At 39.0% G+C, this 26,548-nt stretch overlaps 1 protein-coding gene across 8 annotated transcripts in view; it reads right to left on the bottom strand.

The window, feature by feature from the left end:
• Nucleotides 1-26,548, bottom strand: part of TENM3 (teneurin transmembrane protein 3) — a gene marked incomplete at its 5' end in the record, with an annotated part of 440,276 nt that overhangs the window by 134,445 nt on the left and 279,283 nt on the right. For all 8 annotated transcript variants that reach the window (XM_079726500.1, XM_079726501.1, XM_079726502.1 and 5 more), the window contains one exon: nt 5,564-5,686. In XM_079726500.1, the coding sequence (XP_079582626.1) occupies nt 5,564-5,686 (123 nt within the window). The remainder of the gene's footprint in view (nt 1-5,563; nt 5,687-26,548) is intronic.

Below are 26,548 nucleotides of genomic sequence, written 5' to 3'. Positions count from 1 at the left end.
CTATACAGTAACTTATCCCAAGTATCAAAGGCATTAATAATGGTCAGAACTATTGTAGGATGTGAAACCAGGTGGTTTGGCTCAAGACCCTATAGCCTTTAACTCTCTGCTCTATTGTTTCTATGCTATAGTATGGTGTGACCAACAGCCAGATCGTGGAGAACCTTGTTAAGTCATCTAAAGGCATTTGACCAGAATCTAGATCACTGAAGGGTGTCAAGTAGTGTACTGATATTTCAAATCTGTATTTGAAGAATGGATGAACAAGTCTAGAGATACATATCCCGGATAGAAGGTGGCTTCTATAATCCAGGGGAGAGCTGACAGGATCCAGGAGATATTTTGGGGTTAGAATTGACAGGACTTGATGACTGACTGCACAGGGGAGGTGAGAGAGCAGGAGAAGTCAGGCATGACCCCTAAGCTTCTGGCCCAGGTAACTAGGTGAATGATGATGCCATTTCCTGATATAGAAAGAAAGGCACATTTGGAAAGAAAGATGATGGGCTAGTTGTGTTCTCCAAAGATGGCCACAACATCTCCCATCCCACATGTCCTTATGCAGTGTGTCCCCACCATGTCCCCACCATTTCCCCAGTCAAGAGTGGGGTTTAATTCTCCATCTCATGAATCTGGGCTGATCTTACTGACTTCCTTGACCAACCAGATATGATGGAAGTGACATCCCGGAGTGTCCAATGCTCTAAGTCATAAGAAGCCTTGTCTGGGTCTCTTGGAATGCTCCCTCTGGGGAAACTCCTCTTCAGAACTTGTGCTCTGAGAAGTCCAAGCCAAGTGGAAGGCCATGTTTAGACATTACAGTCAACAGACAGCATCAACTGCTAGCCCTGTGAGTGGGCTACCTTGAATTTCAGTTCAGTGGAGCTTTCAAACAGACCAAGCAACATCTGAAAGCAATTTCATGAGTGATCCAAGCAAAAAAATGAAAATTACCCAGTTAATCCACAGAACCATGAGAGATGATAACAAACTGTTCTTTTAAGCCACTGGATTTTGATGTGGCTTGTTAGGCAGTAATAGATAACCAAATTAGTTGTTGGGTTCAGTTTTAGACATATGGAGTTTGAGATGCCTGGAAGACACCCAAGTGGGGATTTTCTAAAGATACTTGGATAGATTTTTCATAGTTGATGTCTGGAGCTCCAAGACAGAGAGATCCAGGCTGCACTTATTGATTTGGGAGCACAAAGAATGTAACATAACACATAGCACATGGAACGTAAATGAAGTCGGGAGAATGGATCTGAGGACCCAGAGAGATTATATTCTGAGTGACGGCAGTGTTTGGGGATCGGGTAGAGGAAGATGAGTCAACTAAACGAACTGAGAAATCACTACCAAAAACTCAGGAAGAAAGTGGAAACGGTATCACAGGAGCTAAGGAAAAGGATATTTCAATTAGGAGTGATAGGTTACCTACTGAATGCTACCAAGAGCTCAAATGTGACAGAGAGCCTAGAGTATCAATTGATGCTATTGGCAGGACCACCGATAAGTCGGGAAGACATCTGTGTCTGTGAGTGACGGTGGCAGAGGACAGTCATGAGGAAGGAGCCTGAAGAAGCCACACTGTCACAGGAGTAAGTGGAAGGTGAAGACATGACTTCATGGCGAATACACACACCGTGTTCCAGAAGGCTGGCTACACGGGGAGAAGAGAAAGATGGGGTAGGGCACGGGTAGGAGGCAGACTCAAGGGGTTTTTTTAAGACTTGAGAGACTTGGGAATGTTCAAATGTTGATTGGAAGGTGCCACCCAGTTGAGAGAGGAAATTCTGAAGTACAGAATGGGATCAAGAGCTCTCTTGGAAAGATCAGTAAGAAAAGGATGGAAAGACAGATCTAGATACACATAGGGATGGAGCTCTGTGTACAGGAAATCAAGGTTTCTGGGTTTTTTTTAGCTGAATAGAACACAAGGCCATCTGCTGGGAGCTGAGGGATTGAAGCTTCGAGGACAGCAGGAGAGTTGGAAATAACCGCTGAGATGTGTGGGGAGAGAGCTTGCAAGGGAAACACAGAAGGGCTGCCAGACTGTTGACGCTGATCAGCCAAGAGACAGGCATTACTCCCTCTTTACGTGGAGGAAATTGAGGCTCAGAGAGGTTGAGTAACTTGCTCAAGGTTACAGAGTAACAGACGAAAGAGCTAGGATCTGAATGCAGGGCTGCGCGATGCTCTCCAGCACGTTAGGCTAAGTGAATTCCTCGATCCAGCGGAACAGTTTTAGTTCCTACAAAGAGACTGGTGTTTGAACTAAAACCTTCATCCTTGCCTCTTTATTCGCGTTGCCCAGTTCCATCAGTTCTGCCTGAGACCTCACACTTGGCATCTCACCTCTAAACTCTGTAGTTAAGGAACGTCTCCGGAATAATCAGGAAAGAATCATGGCATGTAATAGAAATTCTTCTTTTAAATACTAAATACCATTTAGAAACTTTGGTTCAGTACTCGCTTAAAAGCGAGCAGGGAGTTTAGCACCACGACTGTTCCTCAGAATTGTATTTATAAAATAAGAATAAAACAGGACCGCAGAAAGAAGAGCATTGTGTTTAGAAGCCACGAAGTAATTTCCCCATCATGCTTAGCACGGTTAATTCTCCCAGTGAGCTTCATTCAGGATTGCAAGAATTTCTTAAGGGTTATAATCTAGAGTTTCTAGAGATGATGTGATCTGGTTCTCTGCACAGTTTATAAAACTGAAGTAGTAGATGATGGTGCATGGTCTCTGCCGGTTCATCAGGGATGCTTAAAAGCAGTGTTTTTAAGGTACCTCCCTTCTTGCAAATACAGTCCCCTCCTGCCCCCTGCACTCCAGGTCTATACATATTTAAGAGATACATACCTAGAACCTTTACTTGGAAAAACGAAAATAAGAATTCCTTACCAATTTAGGGTTTTTCGGGCTACTGGAAAAATAATAAAGATAACAAGTGAGACTATTATTTAGGTCACACTTTGGACAAAGTCTGAGCCTCGAGATAGCCTTCTTTCCATAAAGAGAAATTCCTACGAATCCCCCTGTCCGGATGGCAGGCTGCAGGATCCGTTCTTCTCCAGTATATCTAACTCATTCTGGGGCATCTGTCATCTCCTCCTTATGTGGGAGGCTAGGAAGATGGTCCTTCACTTACACGCATACAGTAAGTCCCCTACATATGAACCTTCATGTTGCGAACTTTCAAAGATGCGGATGTGCATCTGGTTCCAGCAAGGAACCAGCACCTGTGCCATCAGCGCCAGGCGTGAGTGACACTGCAGCTCACCCTCTGCCCCCTATGGCTGACCATCCCTCAGCTCTACCATCTCCCACCTCCTCTCCCTCCTCCAGGCAGTAACTCTTCTCGCCTGTTCACTGGATGCCAGCCCCTGTGTGCCAGCTGTTGTACTGGACTACTGTACTTTCCAAGGAACTGTCCTGTAAGATTAAAAATGTGTTCTTTATTTTTTGCGTTTGTTTTTTTATGTATTATTTGTGTGAAAAGTATTATAAACCTATTACAGTACGGTACTATATAGCCGACTGTGTAAGTTGGGTACCTAGGCTAGCTTTGTTAGACTTACGAACAAATTGGACTTACAAACACGCTCTTGGAACGGAGCTTGTTTGTATGTAGGGGACTTACTGTATACAGTTGCTCCACTGGCATCTGTCAACTGCACCCCGTGCGTTCTGTGATCACATGGGGACTTCAGTCCCTCTTAGGGAAGCAGACTTTCAGAGCCGTGTTTTTGAAACTGTGACGCACAATCCTTTGTAAATTGCAAAATTATCTGAGTGAGTTTCAACTAGCATTTGTGATAAATGGGAAATTCAATAAAATAGAATAGAAAATCCCAAGAACCAGCACCGAGGCTGTGGGAGGGTCTCTGAAGCCACAGCTTTCTCAATATCACACATTTCAAGGACTGTGACACTCATTAGCCACACTCTATTTTCATTCTGATTGTAATAAAAGGCTAGGATGTTGTAAAATAAACAAACATCTACAATAAGCATTTTTCTTTTCAGTCTGTAAAAGAGTTCCCTACATGTGTGGTTAAGAAGTGCTGTTTGACCATTTTCATGGGAACAATCCACTTTAAAAGACAGTCTAAGTTGCAATCTATATAAATCAAAAATAAATACTCTTAATTTCTGTGTAGTTATGGATCTGTTCATGTGTGTGTTATCAGTGCATAAAAAATTAAACAGTTGTTTAAAGTAATTATATTGCACTTAATTGAAATTTCCCACCAATAATCTTAATTAGGTAAGCTTTTCTTCACTCCTCTTTAATCCAGTGTGCACTGACTTCCACTGCCACTGTCATCAGCCACCAGATTATAGTTTTTTGGAATGTATAGCACTTTGTATCAAAAGACTCCTTACAGGGGTGGGGTAGCGGTATTTATTATTACTATGAAAATCTAATGTCTTATAAAATCTCTCAGCCTCCCCAGGAAGGAAGAGGAGTGACATAAAGTATTATTGTTAAAATAAAACAGAAGCTGGGAAAGCAAAGAACAAAAAAAAAAAAAAATGGTAAAAGCATTAGTCACAGCCAATGGGTACATGTAAAATAGCAGCATATATATAAATACAAATAAATATATTATAGTATATATAAATATACAATAGCTTCTTTCTAGTCTTGTAAAGAAACTAGCCACATGAGGATGAACATAATAGATGCCAAAGCAGAACAAAAATATACAAGATAAGAAGAAATAAAGAGGAAGAAGAGCCAGGGAAATGTTTAAAGGCAAGGGATATACTTCTCATGTGACAGAAAAAGGTGTCTTGATCTGGTTGCTTTGAGACATAAAGTATTATGACATTTTGCAAAAAGTCAGAGGATGCCAAATGCCAAGACATACATACAAGCACACACACATATATAAAAATAATAGACAGATATATAATATAAATACACTTACATATGTACATATTTTTCTGGGTGTTTATATTGAAAAAATGAAATACAGCATTCTCTAACCGCTTAAATTCCATTTTTAAACTCAGAGCCAATTGATTTGAAAGTCTGTTAGTTCAAGGTATAAACTTTTGAAGGTTTAAAGAAAGGCCAAGCAGAGGAAAGGTCAATAAATGAGAATCTTTTCATGTGTTTTGTATGTAAAAGCTTTTAAAACAAAATGAAGATAGTATTCCAACTCCACATATTAGCTGAACAAAGAAAGCTCAATATACCCAAGGTAATATGAGATGATACACTGAATTATAATCTATTTACAGACTAAAAATAAAACAAAATGCACACTCACAGGAATGAAAGGCAGAAAAGCCTAGCCATTGACTCAGAAGGCAGAACACTGTATTATTCCTATAATAAAAACGTGAATTTCCAATCCTTCAAGTAAATGAATAAAAGTCACTCATTAAAAGATAATATTTGTAATTCTGAAACCTTTTCCTTCTCCCATATAAAGCTGAATGTTACATGGGTAAAAATAAATTTATTTTATTTATAATGTTAAAAGAGATGAAATGTGAAAAGAGATGTTAAAAGAAAAACACAGGACACATAATTCTTTCTCTTACCATTGTCACCAGAAGGTAACGATACAGTGTTCGTTGGCATGGTATCAGAATTCACTTTTCCATTCTCAAATGTGTCATTTTCAGTCTGCTGTAACTGCCAGTTGAGGCCAAAGAGATGCATTGCTGGGAGTAAAAAAATACAAGTTGTTTAAAGGTCTGCTGCTTCTAGCTACAATATCAAATGGTATATATGTTTATAACAAGAGTCACATGTAAAGTTAAAATTTCCATGTTCTGAAATACCAAAGATGATTGCATAATAAAAATTAGAAAACAAACAGTTCCTCAGTGCAACATGGCAGCACTTTAATAAAGATTTGATATCACTCAGTTAATTGGTACCGGGAAATCCTTAGGAGTGAATCATTATTTGTTCTGCTTTGTTCCAGTTCTACTCTGCACCATCATTTAAATAAGCGGTAGTATGCGCTCTAGCAGTACTTGCCAAACTTACCTGACCCCAGGCCACTTGCACATGTACAACACTTCGTTGCAATATCTATAGTTCTCAAGAGACATGATGCTATTCTCTTGGATTAAGGTAACAACTCGTTTCACAAACGAATTTGGTGCATGAAATGCTCAGAATGGATTCAGATGCACAAAATATAATAATATTTGAATGTTCTAAATTTAAGATAAATAATCTTCGAATTTATGACTTACAATTCAGCAAGAGCACAGATCAAGCAACATGCCTGTGTATCAGGTGATTTCATGTAGAGCTTCTGAGGTGGGTGTGATAATCTCATAAACTGATACAAATTTTGTAAATGTGTTTACTAATTTTCTTGATGTAAAATACTTAGAAAATAGGTAACCAGACCATATAATTATAAAGACTAATGTAATATAATTTATCATTTTATATATTATTTAAAATATTTAGAATAATCACTGTCATGTTAACCATTAACACTTAACATTCATTTGTGCGCTATAGCATATAGTTTAGGAATTAATCCCTAAAGAAGGCTAAGTATCCACGGGGAAACCCAGTGACTGTCATATTACTATGTCATGAAGGAGAATTCTTCAACAGTATTTGACAGTATATATTCATTATACATGTTGAAATTTACCAGAGAGGTGGAGAAAGACTTAAGTGTTTAAAAAGTATTGTTAGAGACAGTATGATAACAATCACTGTAAAAAGCCCTTATTAAATATCCAATATATAGTAACAAAACTAAATTAGCACAGTGTAAAGAGGAGAGGCTTTAGATGTAGTTAGATTTGGGTTCAACTTCAATCTAGGATTTAATCTTGGACAAACGATGTAATTTTTTTTTTTTTTTAGTTTTTTCTTTTATCTGAAAATATCTTTATTTCACTTTCATTCTTCACAGATGTTTTCACTAGTGTAGAATTCTGGATTGGCTTTTGTCTTCTTTGAGCACTTTTTTTTTCCCCTTGGCTGCGTTGGGTCTTTGTTGCTGCGTGCGGGCTTTCTCTAGTTGTGGCGAGCGGAGGCTACCCTTCATTGTGGTGTGCGGGCTTCTCATTGCAGTGGCTTCTCTTGTTGCGGAGCACAGGCTCTAGGTGCGCGGGCTTCAGTAGTTGCAGCACATGGGCTCAGTAGTTGTGGCGCACGGGCTTAGTTGCTCCATGGCATGTGGGATCTTCCTGGACCAGGGCTCCAACCGTGTCCCCGGCATCGGCAGGTGGATTCTTAACCACGGCACCACAAGGGAGGTCCCAAATGATGTACTATTGTTAAACATTAGGTTTACTTACAAAACGAGGCTGGATAAACCTATCTTATTTAATTGATGTAAACTTTCTGGACAGTATACATTAAGGCACCTAGCAGGACAGTCTGCAGTATATAGGTCTTTTATTTATTTGTTCTCTACTCCAGGTTACTGAACCATTTGCAGTCACCTGACCAGACCACAGAACCTCTCAATAAATAGTCCCCTCTGTCTGCAATGTTCTCCACCCACTGCAAAATACCTCTCTTCCCTCAGATGGTCGGTATCAACTTCTTGGGATAGCACTCCCTGACAGGGTGAAGCATCTCTCCCAATATTGTCTGTGTATCTCATTTGCCTTATACAGTATCTGCTACCGAGTAGATCTCAATAAGTATCTGTCAAAGAAACAGACTGTATTTTCTAAGGTTTTAAAATGTCACACAATACTGTTGTGGATAAAAGTATAGTAATTTAAGGAAAAGTTAATAAATATAAAATATCTAAATACAAAACAAATACATAAATGCCTAAAAATGGAATGTTATATTATTAATAATGAATTAATGACTAGTCAGTGTTATGCTCTATGAAAAGTAGTTTTGTGAAAGTCCACTAGCACTATATATAATTGATTGACTTTTTTAAAAGAGTCAACAGCTTGGTGATATTCTATTACCAGTGTCACATTCTTCTGTTAACAATACTTGATATAAAATCATCCTATAGTAAGAAACATACTAAACATAGATAGGAGCATAGCTATATCCACCCTGTACATTTGTAGCAAACGTATATACTCATAACTCCCTGCTTAAATTACAGTTTTCCAGCAATTCCCTTTAAAGACTGATTTTTTCAAGGATTAAGATATAGGTTATAGAATTCTCCAATATACAAATTGTCAGCTTGTAAAGAGGTATAACTTATGTCATTTTGCATTAAATTATGTAGTGTTTGAGTGGCAAAATGTCAGAAGCTTTCTAAAAATTTATCGCTTCACAGTTTTCAAGGTTTCAGATAATTCAGCAATTTTTGAGTAAAATACTGGGTGCTAGGTCCGCATACAGTAAAAGTTTTGATGGGCATACTCTGGCATAGCAATGATAAATATTCCAAAAGGGTCAAAGCTTCTACACAAAATAACGTATCATCATTGTGAGCTTTTATGTGGCACAGAAAGTCTTCCTGAATGATAGATTTGCTCATATTATTGGTTTTAATAGACTGTGAAGAGGAGAGACAGCCCACGGGGTCAGGCACAGGCATCAAATGTTAAAAAGTAATGTTATGTTTGTGTCTGGCGAGCTGTTTTACTTTTTGTCACATGGGCAACAGCTTTACTATGTACTTTTTATTACAGAAAATCTCAATAAAATGGGATTTTGGTTCTACTTAGGATGTCGTATAATGAGAACCATACCAAATAATATTATATCTTGTTAAACACTGTTTTGAAATGTACTTTGAAAATGTTGGTGTTTGGTGCTGAGTGAAGCTCTTGACACTTGTTATGTGTAACTTAAGATTTTCATGTAAATACAGGGTGAGATTGACTCCAAAGTTAATGAGAGACAGAGACAGAGAGAGACAGGGACAGAGAGAGAGAGAGAGAGAGAGAGAGAGAAGGAGGCAGCAAACTCACAGTCAGTGCTACAGAAATTCCTGAACACTGGTATCATAAAACCACATGAGCTCTCTTGGCAGACAAATAAAGGGAGAAGTAGAGAAGTAAAATACATCTGTAAATAAAGAAGGATGATCCCAATTCTTTAATGCCCAGGCTGGAAAGCAGATGTGAACCCATGAGAAGGCATTGCTGCCACTCTTCATGACGGTACCACGGATCCTTGGTTTGCACAGGACCTGATGGAGGGTGTGGGAAGAGGTGGGGAGCTCTGTGCTCTGCTGAGCCCTGGACCCCTCTGGGCGTTCAGGCTGGCAGCCACACCAGGCATTCTCTCAGCCACAGACAGCGTCCTTTGTGTTAAGACCACTGGGATGCAATATTTTAAAAAAATAAACATCCACTGAACACAACCTACGTGTCAAGTGTTGTGCTTCTGTTTCACCCGGTATCTCATTTAAGCTTCACAAAGACTCCGTTGAATAGTTACTTTTTTTTTTTTTTCATTTTAAGTCTGCAAAAACTGAGACTTTTTGAGAGTTTAGGGTTCCAAGCAAGTAAGCAGTGGACCATGACCTTAAACCCAGACCTTCTGGTAATAAAGGGAATACATAGCACGATACACCTCTCTATCCTACCAGAGGGCAGTGGAGTGTGAAAATCCACACAGGAGGGGGTCGAATGTAACTTCTGTGGGGGTCAAAGGCTAGAGATATGCTTCTCTACCACATCTAGGGAACCAAAGGCAGAGAGAGACAGTATTTGGAGTTGAGGGCGGGAAAGATACTAATCAGTAACACGTGTGTATTCCAGTCACCATCCTTCTAAACAAATACTGTTCCACATGCATATTGTCTTAAAAGAAAACTTTTACAGTAATATCATGAGGATGATTCAATTAATAACAGGCTATTCTGGTTAACTCCAAGAGTCTTAAAGTAGGCTGTATAGGTGTGTATTTTAAAGTTACAGAAATTAGTACTCATGTAGATTTAAGCAGTTCCATGTGTTTTTCACATTTTCAAATACCTTGATATCTATCACCTTCTAATAATGCAGCGTGTGACAGGATCATCATCCTTGTTGTATGAGGACGAAACACAGGCAGAGAGGGGATCTGTGACGCACTCAGTGTCTTTTAAAAAGTTAGTGCATGAAGAGGACTCAGGATGCCAGGTCTCCTGGCCCGATTTCAGGATCCTTTTTATGCACTGTGCTGCTTTCCTACTCACCTGAATCAAAACTGAGCATTCACAACAAAGAAATTTTTAAAAATTTAACACAAATTGTTAATTTATCTCTCTTTTGACAGTAGCAAACATGATCAAAAGTTGTCCACGTGGGCTTCCCTGGTGGCGCAGTGGTTGAGAGTCTGCCTGCCGATGCAGGGGATGCTGGTTCGTGCCCCGGTCCGGGAAGATCCCACATGCCGCGGAGCGGCTGGGCCCGTGAGCCACGGCCGCTGAGCCTGCGCGTCCGGAGCCTGTGCTCCGCAACGGGAGAGGCCGCAACAGTGAGAGGCCCGCGTACCACAAAAAAAAAAAAAAAAAAAAGTTGTCCACGTGATAAAATTGGCTTCTAAATACAAGATGTTTACCAACTATAAATGGTTGTATTTTTGCAAGATCATTTGTAAGTTGCTTGCTGGGAATTGGAATACATTTTCTCCATTTTAAAAAATCTTATGAATGGTGGTAAACTCCCCAGTGTGTCTACAAAAGTCTGCCTGGGGCTTCCCTGGTGGCGCAGTGGTTGAGAGTCCGCCTGCCGATGCAGGGGACACGGGTTCGTACCCCAGTCTGGGAGGATCCCACATGCCACGGAGCGGCTGGGCCCGTGAGCCACGGCCGCTGAGCCTGCGCTCCGCAACGGGAGAGGCCACAACAGTGAGAGGCCTGCGTACCGAAAAAAAAAAAAAAAAGTCTGCCTGTATATCCGATAGAGATATGTATACAAAACTACAATGAGGTATCACCTCACACTGGTCAGAATGGCCATCATCAAAAGACCTACAAACAATACATGCTGGAGAGGGTGTGGAGAAAAGGGAACCCTCTTGCACTGTTGGTGGGAATGTAAATTGATACAGCCACTATAAAGAACAGTATGGAAGTTCCTTAAAAAACTAAAAATAGAACTACCATATGACCCTGCAATCCCACTACTGGGCATATACCCACAGAAAAACATAACTCAAAAAGAGTCATGTACCACAATGTTCACTGCAGCTCTATTTACAATAGCCAGGACATGGAAGCAACCGAAGTGCCCACTGACAGATGAATGGATAAAGAAGATGTGGTACATATATACAATGGAATATTACTCAGCCATAAAAAAGAACGAAATTGGGTCATTTGTAGAGACATGGACGGACCTAGAGACTGTCATACAGAGTGAAGTAAGTCAGAAAGAGGAAAACAAATATTGTATATTACTGCATATATGTGGAATCTAGAAAAATAGTAGAGATGAACTTACTTGCAAAGCAGAAATAGAGACACAGACGTAGAGAACAAACGTATGGACACCAAGGGGGGAAGGGGGTGGGTGGGATGAACTGGGAGATTGGGATTGACATATACACACTACAATGTATAAAATAGATAACTAACGAGAACCTACTGTATAGCACAGGGAACTCTACTCACTGCTCTGTGGTGACCTAAGTGGGAAGGAAATCCAAGCAAGAGGGGATATATGTATACATATGGCTGATTCACTTTGCTGTATAGCAGAAACTAACACAACACTGTAGCACAACTACACTCCAATAAAATAAAAATTTAAAAAAAGAGCAAATAGGACAAATGGAAATCAAAGAGTATGATGAGAAATTTGAATCCAACAATATCAATAATTTTAATAAACTGTATTCACATTCCAAGTTAAAAAAAAAAAGAAATATGTATACACATGGCACCAAAAGCATGAACAAGAATGTTCACAGAAATATTTGTAATAGCCCCAAACTGGAAGCAACTCAGATGTCTTCTGGCAGTAAGATGGACAAACAAATTAGAGTAATAATCATACAATGGAATTCCACACAGCAATGTAAATGAATGAACCGATCCCAGATGCAATGATATGGAAAAATCTCACAAATACAATATTGAGCAAGAGAACACATTCACAAAAACCATGAATACTGACTAAGTCCATGTGTATGAACTTCAAAAGTAGGTAAAAGCCCCCAGAGTGAGTCTCTCTAGGGAGAAGTGGGGAGGTGATGACTGGGAGAGCCCATGGCGGCTTCTGGAGAGCTGGTAACATTCTACTTCTCTGTCTGGGAGGTAGTTCCACTGGTGTGTTCACTTATGTTCTGTATACTTTTCTAACTACATATTATACTTGAATTAAATATTTTATTGAAAGTAGGCCATCTGATACATAGCTTAGCTGAAGAATGTATGTTTTTACCTTCCCTAAACCCTCCCTGCAGGTGCTTTTCTCTATAAGGCGCCCAGGCATTCCTTCCTATGAGGCTGCAGCGGAGGCAAGTGTGCCTGTTACAGCCCCTCCCCCACCCGAGAACCAGAATAAACGCACACACAGAGCAGAGACCCACTGCAGACAGACGGCAGTGACTCCATCAGGTAGGAGAAAAGGAAGAGTGAGGAAAGGCTTCCATCAGTGTAAATCTCAGGTGTCAGAAGGAAAGCAATAGGATTAAACAAGTTCACATATTGGGTTAATGACTATCAGCCCACGGCCCTCCCAGGTTGACTGGTAGTTTAAAAACATTATAACTTGGCTGGGTGAGGATGTGAAGAAATTAGAAGCCCTGTGCACTGCTGGTGAGATTGTAAAATGGTGCAACTACTATGGAAAACAGTTTAGTAGTTCCGCAAAAAATTAAAACTAGAAGTACCATATGATCCAGAATCCCATTTCTCAAAATGAGCTGAAAGTAGGAGTGTCAAAGGGATATGTGCACATCCACGTTCACCGCAGCACTATGCACAACAGTCAAGAGGTAGAAGTGACCCACATGTCCAATGATGGAGAGATGGATAAAGAAAACGTCGTGTATATATATCAATATACAATGAAATATTATTCAGTCCTAAAAAGGAAGGAAATCTTGCCACATGCCATAACATGGATGATCCTTGAGGACATTATGTTAGATGAAATAAGCCAGTCACAAAAAGACAAATACTGTTTGATTCCATTTACATGGGCCATCTAAAATAGTCAGACTTAAAGGGGCAGACGGTAGAATGGCGGTTACTAGGGGCTGCAGATGGGGGGGAATGGGGAGTTATTGTTTATTGAGTTTCAGTTTTGCAAGATGAAAAACGTTCTGGAGATCTGTTGCACAACAGTGTGAAGATATCACAGACCCCACGAGCTCGCCAGATTTGCTGGCCTACCATTTAGATCATGCCCTTAATTCTCTTGCTTCCGTGCCTTTTTTCCTCATAATCCCTGGTTTCCAAGGTGCCTCCCTCAAACTCTGCCCGACGAAATCTCACCAACACCTTAATGCCTAGTTCAAATGACACTTCTTTATGAAGTCTCCCTGGAATTAATATCTATTCTACACTGCCATAACACTTTATATTATTGTACCTTAAACATACCACCTTATATGTGAATAAATTTTTTACCTTCTGTGAGGAATGGGGGGCTGTAGGAGAAGCAGAAATGGATCGTTGCAGCTGGGGGTTAACATAGGTACTTTGATGGGAAAAAGATGAGTTTGTGGGGGAAGGGAATAGAAGTACGGGCTGTTAGCTGTGGAAAAATGGGAGAAGATAGTTATGGGGAAATATGTAATTAATATGTAACTCAGCTTTTTCAATATTTTGCTTAGAGTTGCTCTTAGAGGGCTGGATCTCTGTAGCCTGGTTCCTGAGAAATAGGGGTGACAACAGAGGATCTGAGATTGGTGACAGTCAGAAGCAGTTTTAGAAGGCACCTAGTGCAATTCCTCCCTTTTCTCAAGGCAGGAGAACATGGATTTCCATGATGATTCCCAGTCAGAACCCTTTTAAATCAGCTGTAGTATCTGACATTTGTCATCTACAAAATTCGTGAGCATACTTTTATACTATCACCCATCTTCTTAGTTTTTTTTCCGTTATTCTTAGATTGTAACCAATTTCAAGATGTTTAAAATATTTCTTATGTCATTCAAAAACATTCATTCTGTAACCTCTTATTTTTGTTTTCTTTCCATAAATGTTAATTAAAAAACCTCATTAACTGAAATAACTTTGAGACAATATGATGGTGAATATCTACCAGTGAAATTTTATGAAGAAATTTTCTTTCAGGCTCAAAGACCATTCAAGTGAGAGAAATTTCCATTCCTTTTATTTTTCAAGGCTGATGGAGATGAGAGGAATCCACGGTATTCTAGCTATTTCACCTCCTCGCCATAGAAAAAAGGGCATGCCATTGTTTTTAACCAATATATGTTGGTTTGATACTTAAAAGCCAGCATGTGGAAGACTTGAAACCAAAATGTATAATTAAAGAAAATTATATATCACCAAGGAGCAAATTCAGTGCCATTTTTAGCTCCTTGTTGAGAGAAAAGGTGCCAGAGTTTGATCTTGTCTCTGGGGACCATGCCACTGAAGTTGTTATCACAGCTACTATTATTTCTACTGGCATGCCTGTGCTCCCAGATACTGCCAAATACGAATGGGAAGAAGGGGTGGTGACAGCTGGTGACATGGTCCAGCAATCTGCCAGAACCTTGGAGCAAATTACAGGGGATGTTGTGAAGTGAACACAGAAGCAAGCACCCTTGCCATCAGAAACCTGAACCCAGCTTATGCCACCAGAACCCTGAAGGGTACACTCTGAGGTTTCGGCAACTTAAAATCTTGCTCTTAGCATGCCTGCCATTATTGGCTAAATGCTATTTAATATTACAAGATCAAGCAGACATTCTCACAAAGAGAAAAAATAGGAGATAACATGAGAACCAGATTCTGGTAAGAAAAACTAAGCTAAAAAATATCCTGAAAGTGTTTGCAGTGCACTTGGGGTTAGCCTCCAAAACATTTAAAGTTCATCTTGGCAAGCTAAGGTCTAAAGCTCTCCTGTCTTATAATTCACCTCACAACCACCATGGTACGTTTCCCCCCCGCAAAGTTATCTTTCTGAGAAAGAATCATTAAGAACATGTTATCAGAAGTTGCAGGAAAAGAAAATCAGAATCTGATCTTTTTTATTTAAGAACACAGTTTTCAACATAGATTGTCTGTGGCATCTTGTGGAGCCTTTAGCTTATATCATAAGAGACCTGGGTCCAAGTCTCAATTCTGGCTCTAACTGATTGTGGAAACTTGGCAAGTCCCTGGGCCTCTCTGAGGCTTAGATATCTTATTTATATAAAAATCTGAAGAGCTTGCACTCGATCTTAAAGGTTTCTTCCAGCTCTATATTGTATGATATGTCAATATAATATTTTAAAATATAAATATTTAGGCTAAATCATTGAGCATAGGAAAAAAAACATCTGGCATCAATAAGATATCAATATATTAGAATACCAATGTAGCTGCTCCTTTGTTTTCACTTTAAAATAAAGTAAAATTGCATGGGCTCAAACTATCATTTTATGCAAACGATTCCTTGGGTATCTTGGGTTTTGAAAGCAAAATTTCTTCACTTTATGTTTCAATTTCATCAATACATAAATATACATGACGCACATGTGCAATGATTAGATTTTACAGAAAAAATAAGAAGGATACTCTTAAATATATGGCAATAATTTGATCTGATACATGCTTCCACAATGCAGCCAAGTTTTCAATGTAAAATGAAAGCATCTCATGCAAAGATTGCAGTTTGTAACTTGGACCCCTACTGGTCTAAATTGTCATTAGGAATACATAGTTTTCCATAAATTAGCTTTTGTTTTGGGTTTCCTGCTGTGTTCATACACATGTTGGCGGAATGTGTTAGGCAATATTTTGGCATTCGAACCCCTTGTTATTTGTTATTAACTTTTAAGGCTGATATTATTTCAACAGTCTGTACCTTCTTGACCCAAATGTGGTTATTTTAAAGTCAATACTTCTTTTGAATGCTTTCCTATTAATATGTGCTCAAATTATCATTAAAAAAAGGAATTATTCCACCTATAGGATATTTTGATATTCAAGGAACTAACACTTGACGTAGCGAGGCTCTCTGAACATTATTATAAGATAACACACTGGAAATCAGAGGCTTTATGAAATAACAGTTTTTTGGGGGAAAGGGAAGTAAGGAATGACTGCTGACATTTTATATTTCTATACTGTGTACTTTTCCCTTCTATCCTTTTTTGGCATGTGTCATTAATGGGTAAGGAGAATCATGGCTATCAAAATGTCTTGATGAGCCTAGACAGTGATTCAGCTCTGTAGGTGTGTTTCTGCCAGAATATTAGATTCCTGTTCTTTTAAAACTGATAATATTAAAAAATTCTTCTTTTAAATTTCATTGCCTTTTTTTTTTCTTTACTACGTAGAGTCAGTGTAATACGTTTAAAGATGCTGCTTAGTAAATAGCAATTCCAGCTGCCCTGACAGCCAGTGCTGAAGCTGACAGAGGCTTATGAAAATCAAGCTGTTGTTTCTGTCACCAAGGGAATTAAGTCGGGACTTATAAAACAGATTGTTTTCCTAGTGTTTCATTAGTTTCCTCTTGTTTTCAGGTTCTGTTCTCTGAATGAAAGAAGCATTCCTTCTCCAAACGAATGTAAAGAATAAAGTGTTCACCATCGTGATTAACTGCCCAAAGGGGCCAGTCATTATCAATAAGCTAGAGAATCTTTGAGGTAGCAGCTGTCAACATTAAAGAATATGGTAAGAGGACCTATTCCAAGAACATTCAAAATACAGAACGAAATCATTTACATGATTTATAGGTTATTCCCTGCTTGCCAAAATACTGAGTTTGTTGTTATCATGAAATGTTTGTAACAGAGGATTCACTAGTGACAGTTATTAGCAGCTTCACCATTGAATTGAAACCCCACGGATCTGCTCATTATCCAAAGGCTTGTACTGACTCAGTTTTCATCTGGATTCCTTTCTTCCAAAACGGTTATTTAAGAGCTATGTCTTACTTTTATGCAACAAATGTATATGGATGTTAATGACCTACTTAAGCGTACAATTTTTCCTTGACTTGTTTTGACTTTATGGAAAAAGTGGAATAGACCCGAAAATTACAATTCTTTGAAATTTTAAGACACTTTAATCATCATCATTAAAAGATCCAACTATTAGGTATACGGAGACTCTTAGAGGAAGGCTGGTATATTAAACTATGGCGAAACCCAGAAAAACATTCCCTTCAAAACATCCCTTTCATCGTAGTCCACCCTCCCCTGAGAAGTCACATTTGAAAGAGAGAATATGAACTGTGAGTGTGTGTGCGCGCACGTGCGAGCACGCACGCGTATGGTTGTCAAGTGACAACTTTAAGAAAATCAATGACCCTCCAGGAATCCAGGCACAACCAGCTCAAGTAGTTTGTTGTTCAGCATTCATTCATCAACAAAGACTTGGTCAGTGTCTGCCCTATCAAGTTCTGTTGCCTGTGAAAGCAGAGTGATGCAGAGTCCATGTCACCACTTCTGGTACCTCATAGGTAGCGGTAAATTCAACACATCCCATGAGTCTGCCTGGACCATCTCATCTCATCAGGCAGGGCTGGAAAAGATCTTAGGAAGCCAGTGTCCCAGGTGCTCCCCATTCATCAGGGCTCACTTGGAGAACAGTTTTCCTCGGTTATGAACTTAACTATAATTAATGGATATTTATGAAGCATTTGTGGAAATTTATTTCAAAGCAACACACAGAGGAAGTCACCTCTGATCTCCTGGAGACTGCTCTCGCTGTCCACTGGCTTCTGTATGTGGTGGTCTCAGGCTCCTTTCCTAAAAAATAAATGACCCACTTTCCCACTTTCAACATGTATTGCTTCTCTATATGTGATTCTTTTCTGAGATCATAAGGAATTTCCTTGAAGAAGTAAAACGCATCTAACAATAGCTTTATGCTAAAAATAGAAAATACTGGTAAAATTTGTGATTTGAAATGACTGAAATAATATGGTTAGGTTTTATGTACAAATTCTATGTAACTCACATAGGCTCACAAACTACATCATGAAGCTAGCCTGTTAAAACTACAAGTGTAGGTAATGAAAAGATTAAGGATCCAGAATGAAATTAAAAGACCCAATGGTAAAGACCTACAGCATTTTCGGTCCACTCAGCAGTGATCCCTATACATTTTTTTAATGTGCTTATCACCTTTATCATATGATTGTGAACCTTCTATGGTATTGTTATTTTATAAATAAATATTTTTATATTTATATATTTAATTTAGTTTTCCTTGAGATTACTGACTTAAAATTTTAAATACATTTATTTTAAAAGGAAATTTTTACAGTATTACCTTAAAGGAAAAATCAGTATCTCTTATACAAATGGAAAGCAACACTAAGAATAAACAGTAAACTGTAAACTATGTTATTAAAATTACATAGAAATTATTGCCAGCAAAACCGTTCTTTATTTGTGAAAGAAGTGTTGACAGGTGTCATGACATGGGAACATCTACTGAGATCTTCCTCATGTGACATGATCTGATATAACTGAATAAGAATTCAAAAGGGAATATATATCCCAGTTTGTCATTCCATCTTATTTATTCTCCTGTCCATGCATCACCTGTAAATTCTTAAATGTTATGAGAAACAATGCCCTATGATATAGTGGAACAAAGTTCTGGACTCAAAATAAAAAGGCTTGGATCATGGTCCCTGTTTAAACACTGATTGGCTTTGACGCTAGGCAGGTCACTGATCTCTGGGCCTAAGGTTTTTCTTTCTAAAAACTGTGGATAATAATATTTGTTTTACTAGGTTGTCACCAGGAATAATATCACTAAAATCAACTGAGCACTTACATTTTTATAGGCACAGTAATCATTATTATTATTTTTTAACCATTAAAAAATTGAAGTATAGTTAATTTACAATGTTGTGTTAGTTTCAGGTATACAGCAAAGTGATTCAGTTATACATATATATCTATTCTTTTTCAGATTCTTTTCCATTATAGGTTAATACAAGATATTGAAAATAGTTCCCTGTACTATACAGTAGGTCCTTTAATAATTATTTTATTAAATATTCTGAAGAGCTCTACTTTTACTAATCTTGTTTACACTGATGAGGAAACCCAGTTTTATGGAGGTTAAGTACCCTGCTCAAGATCTCATAGCTAGTAAGTGACAGAGGTGGGATTACAAACTCAAATCTTCCTGCTTTGAGGCTCTGTACTTATAAACAGCATGCTAAAAATATATTGTAATGTGATATTCAAATTTGACATCATTTTTTCCCACATAAGATCATTGTGGTAAAGATTATGTCACTCTTCTCTGTGAATTCAGTGTTTAGGAGGGATATTCGATTCCTGCTAAGTTTAATGGAATTAAATTGACTGTGATACTGGAAATAATTGAAAGGCAATGCCTGGGAAAAACAAATAAAAATCTGCAAGATGCAAAAGCACTTGTAACATTTTTTTTTCTCAGAGCAAAGGGCCTCATGTCCCAGCTTTGCCTGCAGTAATATTCTAGGGAGCCTTGGGTACCCTTCTACAGCCCTGGGAAATGAAAGCAATCAAGGGGAGAAAGAGCTCACTAGCAGAGGAGGAGACCGAAAGGATCAGCCTGTGGCTAAAGCTTTAGGGAGAAAAGACAAGCCCAGGAGAGAGCCCGCCAACACCATGCCAGCCTCGCGGATGGAGAAAGCCACCAGGAGAGGAGCGTTAGGACGAGCTTCTTTGGAAACCTGGATAAGTCACCAGTGATGAAATCCAACAGCTCAGGAAAAGACTGGAAGTTCTGATCTTTAAAAACACTGAATATTTTCTCCCAAAACAAATTAGTACTACACAGAAGTGGCTCTAGCTAAAAAGTATAATTGTCCTTTGATTCACTGTATGACAGCGGTCCCCAACCTTTTCGGCACCAGGGCTGGGTTTCATGCAAGACAATTTTTCCATGGATAGGGCGGAGCGGGGGGGCGGGAATGGTTCAGGCATTAAGGCAAGCGACGGGGAGCAATGGAGAGCAGCAGAGGAAGCTTCACTCGCTGGCCCGCTGCTCACCTCCTGCTGGGGGGCCCGGCTCCTAACAGGCCACAGACCAGTACAAGTCCACGGCCCAGGGCTGGGGGACCCCTGCTGTAAGATGTGTGCTTAAAATGTCCAATGGAAGCATCTCAAAGTAATGTTCCTTCCACTTCTAGGCCCAACTCAGTAATGGAAATTGGATGGGCCGAGCTCTGTGGTTCTCAAATGCAGAGAGACATGACCTCTGTCTCCAAACAACTTCTGACACATGGAAACACGTGGTTTAAGAATGTCTTCAAAACAGGTTAATAGAGTACTCATGAATGTTTGGAAAAGAGCCCAGAGATATCATTTCTTTTAACAGTTTTAAAACTATTTTCTGGGTATACTTCGTAAATAAAATCTTAAAGCATGGAAGTATGTTATCTAAACTTAAGGGGGAGAAACAAACAAAAACAGACTAAAAATTCGTGTGGAAATTTTAAATCTGGTTACCCCAAATATCCAAAGTAACATTTCTTTCCACTTCTAGATGTTAACTACCAAAAGGGCTCTAGCCAGACTAACTCGACAAAGAAAATCAATGAATATCATAACTTTTTTTCCCTCAGACACATCTAGATTTTTTTACTATATCACAATGTATTGGTTTTAATATTCCTGAGAATTGATTTTTGGGGCCACATTTAAGTTTATGTGGTAACACTTAAAATGTGTTCTTATGTCAGCATTTTTCAAAACACATAATTCTACTTATTATTCTGGTTTTAGCAGGCAAACCTTTCTCTAATGCTCAGACTCAGTAAGTACTGCGTTTTATGCACTGTCCTAGTCTTCTACATTTATTTCTCTTTTTTAACTAGTCATCATGATTATAATTAGGCGCTCAGTGTTTGCATTCTCTGAGATATAATCTAAGACAGCAAGGACTGTGTTGTTCGCTGCAGTATCCATCGCGGTGTCTCAATAAATAAATGTTGAATGAATGAATGACGGATGGATGGATGGATGAAGGGTCACTTCCTTTTCTGGTGTTATATTATTAGGCCACTAAGGAAACTGTGGAATCTTATTTTTAAGGAAGAAGGACAAGGTGTGAGTAGTCTGTAGACATTCTAAAATGAAGTAGGAACAATAAACTAAAAGGGGTCTATACACATTGGCACTTTCTTTGATCTGTTTTACTTGAGGATGAGACCTTTGTTGGAATATAGATCCAATGGAATGTAGAGTTTTTACAGTGAATTCACTCCTAAGATTCCTAGCAATCTCTCAAGCTCTTTTTTTAACCTCACATATGCCAGTCACTTTTCCTTTCACTCCTCTGGATGTAGGTGTTTCTCTCGGGGCACACTGCTCTCGGTACCACTAATGTAAAAGCAAATGACATATGCAGCACCAATTAAATATTTATGCAACATAGCACTGAAATGGTAAATACTGCATTATGCTTTCTATTTGTCATTAGTCAGGAGATGTTGCTACATTCTGCAAAAACGATATCCGACAACAGAGAAAACAGCCCCATATTTTACAGACAAGATATTTATGTGTGGCACAAACTGGAGCTCAGCTGACTTTAAAGGTACTGCTTATTGTTGCCGCCCTTGGACGTTTTTCAAGTCAGGGAGATTCTTATATTTAAACGGAAAATACAGTCTGTTTATAGTATTTCCCATATATTATTTACTTTAGCTGAACTCATATCAAGCTAAGAGTAAATAAATTATTTTTAGGGAGGGGAGGAAGAATGTACGTTCTACATTTGTATAATTTCCTGATTTTGGTAGTGATCCTTTTCTCTATAGTAATAAATAAATATTAAGATCAACTTTACACATTTTTAAGTTGTGCTAATAAATAGCAAGAAAAAATTTATAACGTCAAAAAACCCTGGGTGTACAATATATTGATTTTTCCCACTTCAGGTTCAATTCAGAAGTCACTGATATGATTATACAGAGCTGGCTGGAGAATGAACTGAATTTTAAGTGATCTCTCCATTTTTTCTAGTTTTCTATATGATATGTTAGACATAGAAAACTAATATTTTCTACAAATTAACAGAGTTCTTATTGAAAGTCAGGATAGAGTGCAAACATGACAAGATGGCCAAAATTTCTGTGGGTGTTAGACCAGTGTACCTATATGAAAGCACAATTTCACCTATACAAAGTGCTGTCCTTAATGAAGAGAAAACCACACCTGTCTAGGCTGGCTTTGTAGTACATTTTTTCCTTTTTGAATTTACAGACTCAGAGACTGCAGGCATATGTTTTTATTATATTCCTCCTCTCCTAGAGGTAAACTGTTTTATTCTGAGCCATCATTCACCATTGAATCAGGTTTTAAAATGTTCTTAATTTCATGTATCCAAGGATAAAATAAAATATTGATATACTGATTAAAAATTTTTAGTTTACAATCTTCAGTTCTCTAAAATACAGATGATATATATTTTTTCTACATTGGGATGACACCACATTAGTATTAAAATGCTACCATTCCATCTCAGACAACATGCATTTTCTAAAAGTAATACAACTAGGAGTTAGGGAAGAAGCTGCAGTGAAAAATGGTATGTAATTCACTGTTCGGCTGTGTTCTAGAACCTAATAAAGCAGCACTTTTATTATAAAGACATGTCCAAAAAGAAAAAAGAATGTCACAACACATTTTATTTTGCCATCTACATTTAAATGGTTGACTTTTCACGAAGCATAAAGGGCTGGCTTATTTTTCCTCCTGACCCTGAGTTGCATATATATAGCTAGTACCGTAATCAATTTCAAGGTAGGTACAAGGAGAGGCAAAAATGTTCATAAAATCCAAATAGACACAGAAGTAGGACAGATAACTGCTAAGGAATCATCACTGCCATGAACCTGGATTCGACAGGTTATGTTTTGCTTGATCTAGGGAATGCTTATGTTGTTAAATAGCCTTTTTAGCAGACATATGACAACATCCATTTTAGGAATCAGTTGGTAGCAGCTGTTCAAAGTAAATAACTACATATGTATTTCTGAAAAGGAATATTGAAAATGTGAGTAGTTCTTTGGTTAGCAGCCTATGTCAGAAGTTCATGAGAAAAACAAGGCTGAGTTATTTCTTGTCATTGGGAAATGAGCCCACAAACCACTCCCTTACAAGTTCAGATTTTTGTGGGAAAAAAAAAACTACTGGAGTTTTGGAGGGCAATATGAAGTGTGTGTTTAGGGATATAGGGTTTTTTGTGGGTGATGGAAGTGCTCTAAAGTTGATTGTGGTGATAGTTGCAAAGCTGTATGAATATATGAAACACCATTGAAGTGTATACTTTAAATGGATGAACTATATGGTAGGTGAATTATATCTCAATAAGCTGTTATAAAAAAAAAAAACTTGCCATAGGGATTATTGGTTGGAATAAACCTGGCCAAAAGGGTCCCAAATTGAGAAAATATGCTAGCATAATGTATTTTGGTACGATTTTTGTTTTCTCTAGTTTTCCTTAGATTTAAATTACATGTGCAGGGACTTCCCTGGTGGCGCAGTGGTTAAGAATCCGCCTGCCAATGCAGGGGACAGGGGTTCGAGCCCTGGTCCGGGAAGATCCCACATGCTGCGGAGCAACCGAGCTAGCTCAACTACTGAGCCCGTGAGCCACAACTACTGAACCTGTGTGGCGCAGCTACTGAAGCCTGTGTGCCTAGAGCCCGTGCTCTTCAACAAGAGAAGCCACCACAATAAGAAGCCCACACACTGCAACAAAGAGTAGCTGCAACTAGAGAAAGCCCGTGCGCAGCAACAAAGACCCAATGCAGCCAAAAATAAAAATAAAAAATTTTAAATTACATGTGCAAATACTTCGGGTACTACTCTAATGGGAAATTCTGTGAATTTTCAGACTCTGCTAGCAGTATATGGTCATGTTAACGAGGTTAAATGTCCATAACGGTGTTATCTGAAGTTTGACTTGACTTTGTTGCAGTTTTAATTGGTGTTAACATAGCAATTCCAACATATTTTGATCTGTATTTAATAACGCTTCAGTAACGTTTACACTTCATGATAAGATTTCTGGGCATATTTCAATGTGTAGAACATCAAAATTTCAGGGTATCTCCCACACAGGAAAAAGAGCAATCTGTGAGTAAAGACCAATAATCAAGACACCTTCTCATTCTGTAACTGTGCAGAAGCGGAAGCGGAAGCAGTAGTAACCAACAGACTATTTCTTTTCTACCCGTTCTCTGGTGAACAACTGTTGCCTACTGCCCATCTTTATCCTTTTCTGATTTTAGAAAAAAAAGGAGAAGAATGAGTAAATTAGGGCCCAGAAGAAGTGGGACAGGTATTTTCTGGATCGGTCTGTATCACTGAACTCAACCTTTGTGTTTGGGAATCAGGAGAATTTTCATCATCCAAAGGCACATCAACTTAAACATTAATGCAGCAGAGAATGATTTTAATTGGGAGCTCAGTGATCTAAAGAAAATCACACGTGACCCTGCTGAAAAGAGATCTGCCATGTGTATGGGCCTGAGCATTTGATTTTTAAGAATTGGTATATGAGGGCTTCCCTGGTGGCACAGTGGTTAAGAATCTGCCTGCCAATGCAGGGGACACGGGTTCGAGCCCTGGTCTGGGAAGATCCCATATGCCGCGGAGCAACTAAGCCCGTGCGTCACAACTACTGAGCCAGTGCTCTAGAGCCCACGTGCCAAAACTACGGAAGCCCGCGCTCCTAGAGCCCATGCTCCGAAACAAGAGAAGCCACCGCAATGAGAAGCCTGTGCACCTCAACAAATAGTAGCCCCCTCTCGCCGCAACTAGAGAAAGCTCACGTGCAGCAACGAAGACCCAACAGAGACAAAAATAAATAAATATAATGTAAAAAAAAAAGAATTGGTATATGATAAATCATGGCACATCTATTCTATTATGAGTCAGTTATAGTTTCTCAATTCCGCTCACTTCCCTATCCCAACATGGCTTCATGATCTCTCATTTAGACTAGTTTTGTAAGAGGTTGTCCATACTTGTACCGTCCAAATGGTAGCCATCAGTCACATGTAGCTGTGAGTTCAAATTAATTAATAATAATAAAATGTAAACTCCAGTTCCTTAGTTGCATCAGCCACATTTCAAGGGCTCCACAGCTACATGTTTCTAGTGGCTACTGAACTGGACCGTGTAGAAACATTTCCGTCATTAAGCATCACATTTGACAGTGCTGGTCACGGACCACGGCAGCATCACCTGGGAGCCTGTTTGAAATACAGACTCTCGGTTCTCACGCTGGATCTGCTGAATCAGAGCATGCATGTTTACAAGATCCCCAGATGATTCCTAGGCACATTCAAGTCTGAAAAGCACGAGTCTGGACTTTCTGTCTTCGAATTACATATTCAGGGATGCCACTAGAGCAATCTTTGAAAAACATCAATGTGATCCTTTTTCATTGCTATGCTTTCATTCTTCCCTATTTTCAGTTCTTCAAAAAACCCATGGGAGGCAGTATAGTGTCCTGGGGTGGTTGGTAGTTTCCAGTCCAGCTTCCATTGCTTACTGGCTATGTGACTTCAGGTGAAGTGCCTCTCTAGGCGGTAGGTTCCTATTTGTTAAACGGAGATGATAACTCATGGAGTTGCTGGGAAAATGAAAGGAGGTGGTCCATACACAGTGCTGGCACACTGTGAGCCTCCACGCACACCACTGTGGATATTCCACGCTTCGTCCTTTCCATGCCTTGGATGACCTCTTCTCAAGGTCATCTCCCACCAATCATTCTGACGTCAAACCTAGTGAACGGAACTCCTCTTCATCTTTCAAGTATCACCTGCTAGACCAAGTCTTTCTCCAGCATCTTCAGCCACAGGAGTAAGTGTGTCCTTCTTTCCTTTCCTTTTCTTTATTTGCTCATTCGGATCAAGTTGCTATGAAAGCATGTCCTGTTCAAAGTGTGTTTGCATACATGTCTTTATCACTGGACTGAGAGCTTCTAGAATGAAGGGCTAATTTGCACCTCTAACACCTAGTGGAGCGCCCGGAAAAATGCTGACCTAAAAATGGTTACTGAAAAACCATAGAAGTACCAGAAGAAAATTTAAGTGACTTAAAAAATAATACTTGGAGTAAATAAGAATTTTATAGGTATAACACGAACATTAGAAATTACAAAGGAAAGGGACTTCCCTGGTGGTTCAGTGGTTAAGACTCTGTGCTCTCAATGCAGGGGGCCTGGGTTCGACCCCTGGTCAGGGAACTAGATCCCACATGCATGCTGCAGCTAAGAGTTTGCAGGCTGCAACCTAAGACCCAGCACAACCAAATAAATAAATAAATAAATATTTTAAAAAAGAAATTACAAAGAAAAAAATTGATAACTTTGATTACTTAAAAAATTCTATATGGTATATGGCAATACAACCAAAAACAAAGTTCATAATAAATCGGAAGAATATGTAACATACGACAAATGATCCATATCCTTAATAAACCCGTGCAACTGCCCCCCCAAAAAGAGCAAAAGCCCCAATAGAAAAATGGGGGAAACTACGCTATTC

This window comes from Hyperoodon ampullatus, assembly GCF_949752795.1.
Source record: "Hyperoodon ampullatus genome assembly, chromosome: 20".
Lineage (NCBI taxonomy): Eukaryota > Metazoa > Chordata > Mammalia > Artiodactyla > Ziphiidae > Hyperoodon > Hyperoodon ampullatus.
This window is presented reverse-complemented; position numbering and strand designations above follow the sequence as displayed.